The 8,085-nt window shown below is 46.4% G+C and overlaps 1 protein-coding gene across 1 annotated transcript; it reads right to left on the minus strand.

The window, feature by feature from the left end:
* Positions 1-2,982: 2,982 nt before the first annotated feature.
* ormdl3 (ORMDL sphingolipid biosynthesis regulator 3) lies at positions 2,983-6,807 on the minus strand. Its single transcript, XM_041962967.1, has 4 exons — positions 6,565-6,807; positions 5,432-5,638; positions 5,135-5,286; positions 2,983-4,095 (listed from the first exon to the last, which is right to left on the minus strand). The coding sequence occupies exons 2-4, from the start codon at positions 5,603-5,605 to the stop codon at positions 3,960-3,962; spliced, it is 462 nt and encodes a 153-aa protein (XP_041818901.1). The 5' UTR covers positions 5,606-5,638; positions 6,565-6,807; the 3' UTR covers positions 2,983-3,959.
* Between the last annotated feature and the right edge of the window lie 1,278 nt (positions 6,808-8,085).

Here is an 8,085-nt window from a genome sequence, read left to right on the forward strand (position 1 = left end):
TGTATATGTGCATCCTTCATGCTTTTAGGTCGGCTTCAGCTCTCGCTTCATTCTTGAGAAGCTGACCGTGTGAAGTCATTGCTGCTTGTCGAGCAGCACAAATATCTAGCTGTCACCTCACTGTGGAGACTGAAAGTGTTATTTAGACTGATCCACGTCCGGGGGGGATACTGGCACCACTGAGATGGAAGGCCTCAGCACACACATGTAGGTGTAATACTGATGAATTAATCAGTGTTATTCCTGGATAATTAAGGCTGATAATACAGAGAAGTGCAGTGCTGAACACAGAATAAGACACTTATAATCCCAGTTCGGATTTCACTATGTGATGAGGCATTGGACATCAGCATCACACAGAAAGACATTTTAGCTCTTTGTATTAAATAATAAGTTTAATTGTTTTATTTTCTACTGACTTCCATCAATTTCCTCCCCTTGGCTGCATATTGCTGAACTCTATGTACCTGCCTGCTTTCATACAATCCTGATTTCATCCCTCTGAGATCGTGTCCGTCTGTCACCAGGAAGATGAAAATTTACATCAACCTTCAAAAAGCTACTGAGGACTGTGTCGGAAACTGAAGCTGCAGTCACGCCCGGGCGGGAAAATAAAAAGACTCTCACCGTCCACAGTCGTTGGGGTTTTGCCAAATGTTTGTGTTTCACACCATCGCTCGAACAGGATTCCCTCTAATTCCTCATTACTTTCACTTAATCAATGTTTAACAAGCCTCTGGTGTCGTGTGACAGAGCGAGCTCTGTACCGTCCCCCTATCAGCTTGCAATGTCGAAATAAAGACCGTGGATTCGGTTTGGATTGGAAGCACCAGTCTCCTGCCGGGTGGAAACGAGGCAGCGAGGTTCAAGCTGTGGGGTCTTGGACAATCATGCAGTTTTTATTAGTCTGGTGCTCTGCAGTGAAACAACTGTTGCTCTGAGACCAATCTGCATTCTTTGTGCACGCTTGTATGAAATGAACCCATTTTTCAGATGTAAAAACAAGTTGAGAAAAGACTTTCAATGGTCAACACTGACAGAGGTGATCTGCCACACATCATTACTTTTTAAAGAGGATCCTGCTGTAAACTGGACTCTGTAAGTACAAAACCTTACTTTAATCCAAGCTGGACTACACCGACACACTGACAGGAACCTTTGAACACTTCAAGTCAAGAGATGTGACAGTCTGGAATTTAAGTTTACTTAATAATACTTCAAGCCACACAAAGGTTTGGAAGCTCGCAGGCTCACGTCATGTCGAACCAGCTATGAAACAACACGGTCCAGCATCTTCTGCCCATTTGAATTAAATACCACAACTCAGCTACAGCACAAAGCAACCAAGAGTTTGGAGATGATGCTTGAAAAACACTATCGTGGGTCAAGCTCTCTTCCAGAAGATCACGATGACGTTTCCTTCAAAAAGCAGACAGCCTGATGGACAAACAGAAGCCGCGAGCACAGCTTCACATTGACATCAACGTTCAGTTAACCCGTCTGTCACAACCTGTCCAGTAAAAAACTAAAGCGTTTATCGCTCTGTGCTATGAAGAGAAGCCCTTTACGGTGACGACGTCTCACGAACATCTCGACGAGGAAATCATGATCAAACTCCTGCTTCGGCCCGTGTTCGATCAATGCATCAGCTCTAAATTCAACACATCGATCTGCTGAAAGGAATAAATGAACTGACAGTTGTTTTGGGTTCAGCTATAATGCAAATGAAGGAAACACTTTATATTAAGGTACACTTATCCACGAGTAAAGGAACAGCCTACCATATCAGCAGGAGACTGGCTCTGATTCGTCATTATAAAGCACTAACGTTAAGTCATGTTCTACAGCTCACTATCAATAAGCAGTAATTAGCAGGCTGCTGAGGGAAAACTATGTTCATGGTCATGTGGAATAAATGCTTTATAATGACTAGTAAAGAGCCAATATGCTACTAATATGAATGCTAATACGCAGCTAGTTCATGGCTAACAGGCGGAACAGCACTGTGACTGAAACTGGTCCCTAACAGATGAAACTGGTCCCATCACTGCTGCTGCCATGGTCAGTAAGATTCATGCTTATGATGCTACAGCTACTGCTACCACTACTGCAGAGAGAGTACTTCCTGACCTTTATTGCAGCAGAATGTTTATGCTAAGATAATTCTGCTGTTCTGCAATTACCTGCTTTTCACCTTGTCTGAGAATTACAGACCGTACATACAGGTTTGACTCATCACAACTGAATCAAGTTATGGTTTCTGTAGTTGAGGAATGAGACTGAATCGCTGTTAAAACAGCAACTCACACCTGACGATTTGATGTTCACATTAACTGCCGTGGTGAGCAGGTTCACTTCAGCCAGCCTCCTCTGGCAGGTGCAGTGACAAAAGGTTCAGAACTGTTCCCTAAAACTTTAAATCAGCAGTGACACATTAACTTTTAGACTTTCTGACTCTGACAGGAAGCAGCTTTGACACATCTACAGAATAAATGCATCACCTGTGGTGCTCAGCAAACCAACATCTCTTTCCAGCTGTTCTGTTTGGGGAAAAAGAGCCTTAAGGCTGCTCTGGAGTCAGTGTTTGGCTAAGTAATGGCTCGTGTGCAATGTGAGAGAAGTAACCCACAGAAAGTTAACTCTCATCTGATCAACCTCGTCTCCAGCAGGCAGCAAAAAGTCCCACAAACCCACTGTTCACCTGCTCAGGTAGAGCAGGTGAACAGTGGAGATCTACCTGCTCCAGAGCCAGGTGTTGTTCTCAGGAGTGGGAGGAGACCAAAGCAGCACCAAAATCATCAGGTGGCCCAAGTGAAAGCTGATGTCGCTCAGCATCTTCTAGGATTGCAAACAAGCTATTTTGGCAAACACCATAAAACTTTATTCGGTGACAACATGTCAGTGCTGCATCTGAGGATTGTTTGGCGCCCCCAAGTGGCTAAAACAAAGAACAAAACAAAAAAATCATTTAACGCACCTTTAAATAGTTTTCCACCTCATGAACGTTTCTGATGTGATTTTGTCGTTGATGTGTTTCTAATATTTTATTTTCATATATTTAAATGTAGGTGAACAAAACATCAGACGCACCTCCGAATACTTCAGGCACTGCTGCGAGGCTGCTGCATCGGAGCGCACAGACGTACCGAATAAACGGAGACCGTTCACAGAAGAGGAACAAGCTCATGTAGCGTAACTATGAAGTAAGTCAGGACAGAAATGCTGCTGTCTTAGCTCGTCTGCAGAGCTGCTGGATCACAGACCAGACGGGTCGACAGACAGGAGGCCTGCTCAGACACAAACCAGGACAAGAGGAGTCAAAATATGGAAATGGTCAGATAAAAATAAGAATTGCTTAACTTCCCAGCGTTGGCCCTGAGTGGAGGAGCGAGGGCTAAATATAAAAGCTGTGGTTTGTGTGTCTGGGCTCTGCTGCAGTTCACAGGTCCCTCATCAGTTCATGGAAGTGCTGTCAGTCTCCGCTCAGCCCAGAAACCTCAAGAAAGAGGAAGCTCCGTGTGGGAGCGAGCTGAGTAAATACAGCAGCGTATCATTACATACAAAATAACTTTGATTACTGCCTGGCGTGCCAGGGGGTGTAAAATGGCACATTATCCTCCCCCCCGACACCTCTCACATCAGAAAGTTGTCATTTCTACAGAAACGGACACAATACTCCGATTTCTTAAACGCTTTTTAAGAGTCTCTGGAACACAGACCAGTCACTGCAGCACACTTTCCCTTTGTCCTCTCTCTGAAGTGTATTTGGTCTCTCTCCTGGGGTTTGGTACCATGGCAGCACCCCCAGCAGGCCTCATTTGGAGTGCTGCTCAGCAGAGCCGAGAGCCCGGGGGCCGCCGATCCTCGCGGATCCTCGCGGACCTGCAGCCAAATCAGAGGCCCGATACTCTTCACGCTCTCAGCAGTCTTTGGGGAAGGAGGTGTCCTCTTCTGCCTCGTCAGTACTTATTAATCCCAAAGATCCTGACGCCGTGCAGCTGGGGCAGCTTGGGGATGAGCACCGTGAGCAGGGAAACGGTGTTGACCACAAAATGGACCCGATCGTATTTGGTGTAGAAGCTGGTTAGTATGTACCTGAATCAGAGAAAATGAGAGGAGAAGAGAAGCTGTCATGGACAACACAACACAACAAGGTCTGCAGGAACGAAAAGATTCAGACTCAAAACCTTTCACTTCTCTTCCTCCTGATAATCACCGCCACATGTTTGCTAACTCGTACGCACAGCGGCAGCACTCCATTCTGTTGCGACACGCTGAACACCAGCGTTGCAACATCAGTGATTATTAACTGGACCGAAGCCTGCGAGAACGACGCTGAGACACATCTACGTGTCTGCAAAGAAGAACATGCTCAGCGTGCACACAGAGAGCCGGACCAAGCAGCAGAAAGTGCAGCAGGTCTGCATGAACCCTGACGGTGTGCTGGCTACATGCTAACAGATGATGCACAGATGTTCTTCCTGGTGGGACACAGTAAGAAACATTTTCAATATTTACATTTTGAGACACACCAGTAATCACACATCCTGTCCTCCGCTGAACCAGTGAGGACCTGTAATAAAAGGCTCTCAGGAGACTCCTGCAGATGTGCAGCTTTTCCATCCAGAGCCCAGAGACTGACCATCGGTCTCCTGCTGCCGGCAAACAAAATGACTGAGAGGCCTTCAGTGTGTTTCAGGGGACACCTTCGAGAACTGCTGCCACTGCAACGTTCAGGCTGAGCCGGCGAGTCAAGCCCAGGGGGGCAGAGTGCTTCCTGCAAACTGAACAGAGAGGGGGGGTGAACGCAGCAAGAGGCGACGCTGCAGATACTCAGCGGCTTCACAAAGTGAGAGCAGCGGCGACGCTAACCAATCAGCACTGTGCACGAGTACAGTTTGTGATGAGCACATCTTCCACAGATAACCACCCACTTCCACAGAGACCCACAAACACCACGTGGTGGTGCTGGGTGGGAAGCCGGTGAGGGATCATGTCCTCGTCTGAGCACTGGGGAGTCATTCTGGTTCTGTGTGGCGCTGCATCAGGATCTAGCTCCATTCTGAATGATCAGCTGCTCCCTCCACCTGTGACACACCTGAAGGCCGAGCATCAGCTCTGAAGGGCCACTTACAGGACGATGGGCGTGATGGTGAGGAACTTGCGCGACGCCGTGAACTGCACACCGTAGTCCATCTGCTCCCAGTGCGTGAGGAGGCGAGCTTTGCCCTGATCGGGGGTCTCGAACGGCGTCCCTTTGACCGTGTGCAGCAGGAGGTACATGCACTGCAACAGACGAGAAGGAGAGCACCACTGTGACGTAGAAATAACAGTGAGTGAGGCGATCGATCGTCTATAATTACTGCCACCAATTAACACAGAAGCTCACGAGGCCGCACTGGATGTGTGCTGGTGCCCCCGCCCCACTGACCAGGTTGTGGATGAGGTTGGTGAGGGTCCAGACGACGGGCACGCTGGCGAAGGGAATGCTGAGCAGGATGACGTGCAGGAGGCCGATGCCCAGGATGTAAGACAGCCACATCCCTCTGCTGTTCATGACCCGGGTGTTGGGGTTCACCTCGCTGTGCGCCGTGCCCACGTTCATGATGGCGGCGCTGTCGCTTCAGAGGCGCTCCACCTACCGCGGGACGCACAGACAGGAGACGGTTTTAGCTCGAGCCCAGCTGGTGTGATTATCTGTCGGCTGTAAGATAAACAGAAAGAAATCTACGCCTGATTATTCACAGTCTGCACCTGAAAGAGGTCCGACCAATCAGAATCTGCAGGGTTTAAGACTCATGCCAGTGACCCCCGCTGAGCCTGAACAGCAGCTGTGAGCACACCTCTCTGTCGGGCTGGGCAGCAACTTCATATTAGCATTTAGTCACTTTCAGTGGCACCACTTTGTCCATCATTAAACCTCTGTGAGCTCCTCCTGAGATCCTCATCAGTGTATTTACAATATTTAAGTAAAATGGTGTAAAGTGATGATGGTGGTTGTTTATTGTCTGTTTCACAAATGTGGATGTCTAAAAATCAGTGTCTGTGTGTCTGGAACTGGTAACTGTGGATACCAGCTATGCTACATTATGGATATCCTGCTGTATCAGAGTAATAACTCTTTATCAATATAACTGATTATCAATACAACAGTGATGTGAATCCACAGAGCCGGATGTTACTCAGCTTCAGGCTCAATGATGATGACTTGACGGACATCTGCCAGCCAATCAGAAACCAGCTTTTTCTGCGGCCATGGCATCAATGGGACTGACGTGTAGCTGAGGCTTCATCAATAACTGGGCTCGTTTCACACAGACAGAGGAGGTGCGGGGCAGGTGAGTACCTGCTGGATCAACAGTGATTGGCTGACAGAGTAAACAAAGTGTCGGTGATCGCAGCACGCTGTTCTGCCTCCTCACAGACTAAAAATGTCACCGGCTGCATGATGATCCGCAGCGCAGCGACCAGGATCTACAAGTGGACTGCGTGGCCCCGCATCCGGAGCAGGACCACCGTCACATCTGTCGATGCTAGAGGAGCAAACAAATCATTTCCACTCACTGCGGAGAAACACGGCTTCAACTCCGACCCGTGTTAGCTCAGCTCTGTCTGATCGATGCCTTCAGTTATGTAAGTGACAGTATCACCGGCGGACCGGCGGGGCTCCGGTGGCTCGATCGGTCCCCCGGCAGCGTCTCTCGGCTCGGCGCGTGCTGCTGCGCGCTGCGGCGGGCTCGTGGGCGCACGATCAGTCGACTCTCGTCCACTTTTCCTTCGTCTTCCAGACAACAGCTGGTGACAACACAGCACAGTTCATCACGTAACGTTTTCACGGCCCCACGCTTCGGCTCGGTCCGGACTCTTCGCATTCTGCTGCGATTGGCTGCCACGTGTCACATGGTCAAGACCGGCCTATCACGGCGCAGTGCGTTGAGAGCGCGTGGACTACGCCCCCTTTTGACGTCACAGCAGAGGAGGGATCAGAGAAAACGGGCATGATTGACTTTTTAGGAAAAATTAAAACGTTTTTGAAGGAGGAAATAATGATTAATTTGGGCCTTTTACAAATAATGAAAAATATTTAACATTTTCTTTTGTGTATTTTCTATATGTGATGCTTTTATTCTCAGCATTTTATTTCCTTTTCAACGTAAGAAACTGGAAATTTGACACTTTGAAATACAATTTAAAAAAGAAAAAGTAGCTCATACACATATATCTTTTAAAAACTTCTTTCTTTTCTTTTACAGCAAACTTTTATAATATCATATGAAAACAAAACTTCTGCAGCATGAGCAATCCAACTCTTGCATTCCTGCAGGACATACAGAACGAGCCGGGCTACAGTGTGCAGCTGCACAGAAGTGATTTGAGCTAAATGCTAACATCAACATGTTAACATGATTACAATGACAATGCTAACATGCTAATGTTAGCAGGTATGATGTTTACCAGGTACACATTCATCTCAGTGTAGGCTGTTAGCATGCTAACATTAGCAACTAAACAAAAATACATCTGAGGATGATGGGAATGTCATTCATTTTGCAGGTTTGGTCATAAACTCGTATCCATACATTGTGTGCAATATTACATATCATTAACTGTTTTTATATATTTTATTCTCCTGTGCAATCGTAGTAACACTATTTATTATTATTTTTAATCTGAAGGCAGCTTACATTTTTCTTTTTCCACAGCTATTGGGGCAATACACACTTTTAACATATTTTTAATATATTTTTTCTATTATTTTATTTTTCTTTTATACAGACAAATTTCATTTTGCTTGTATAATATGTACATATATATATAGTCTACTTGTTATTTTATATTTTGTTTTTTAGTATGTTCTCTACCTCTGCTGCTATTTTTCTTCCCACTGCTTTCACATGCTGCAGATAAATAAAGTTTTATCTTATCTTATCTTAAACCAAAGTCCTGGATTAAGAAATATTGTGAACCAATTGTGGCGCCAGAGAAAAAATGAAGGGATCACCCAGTTTTTACAATTCATCCTGAGGGGACGTGAATGTCGTCCTCATGGCAATCCATCCAATAATTGTTGAAATATTTCAGTCT

The sequence above is a fragment of the Chelmon rostratus genome, chromosome 21 (assembly GCF_017976325.1).
Source record: "Chelmon rostratus isolate fCheRos1 chromosome 21, fCheRos1.pri, whole genome shotgun sequence".
Taxonomy (NCBI): Eukaryota; Metazoa; Chordata; class Actinopteri; order Chaetodontiformes; family Chaetodontidae; genus Chelmon; species Chelmon rostratus.

What these genes read in the sequence shown, in the direction of transcription:
- ormdl3 (XM_041962967.1), bottom strand. Translation starts at nt 5,605, where the DNA reads ATGAACGTGGGCACGGCGCACAGCGAGGTGAACCCCAACACCCGGGTC. An exon ending in CCAACCTCATCCACAACCTG is followed by an intron (nt 5,287 to 5,431) that starts GTCAGTGGGGCG and finishes CGTCTGTTGCAG; the next exon opens with TGCATGTACCTCCTGCTGCA. An exon ending in ACCATCACGCCCATCGTCCT is followed by an intron (nt 4,096 to 5,134) that starts GTAAGTGGCCCT and finishes TCTCTGATTCAG; the next exon opens with GTACATACTAACCAGCTTCT.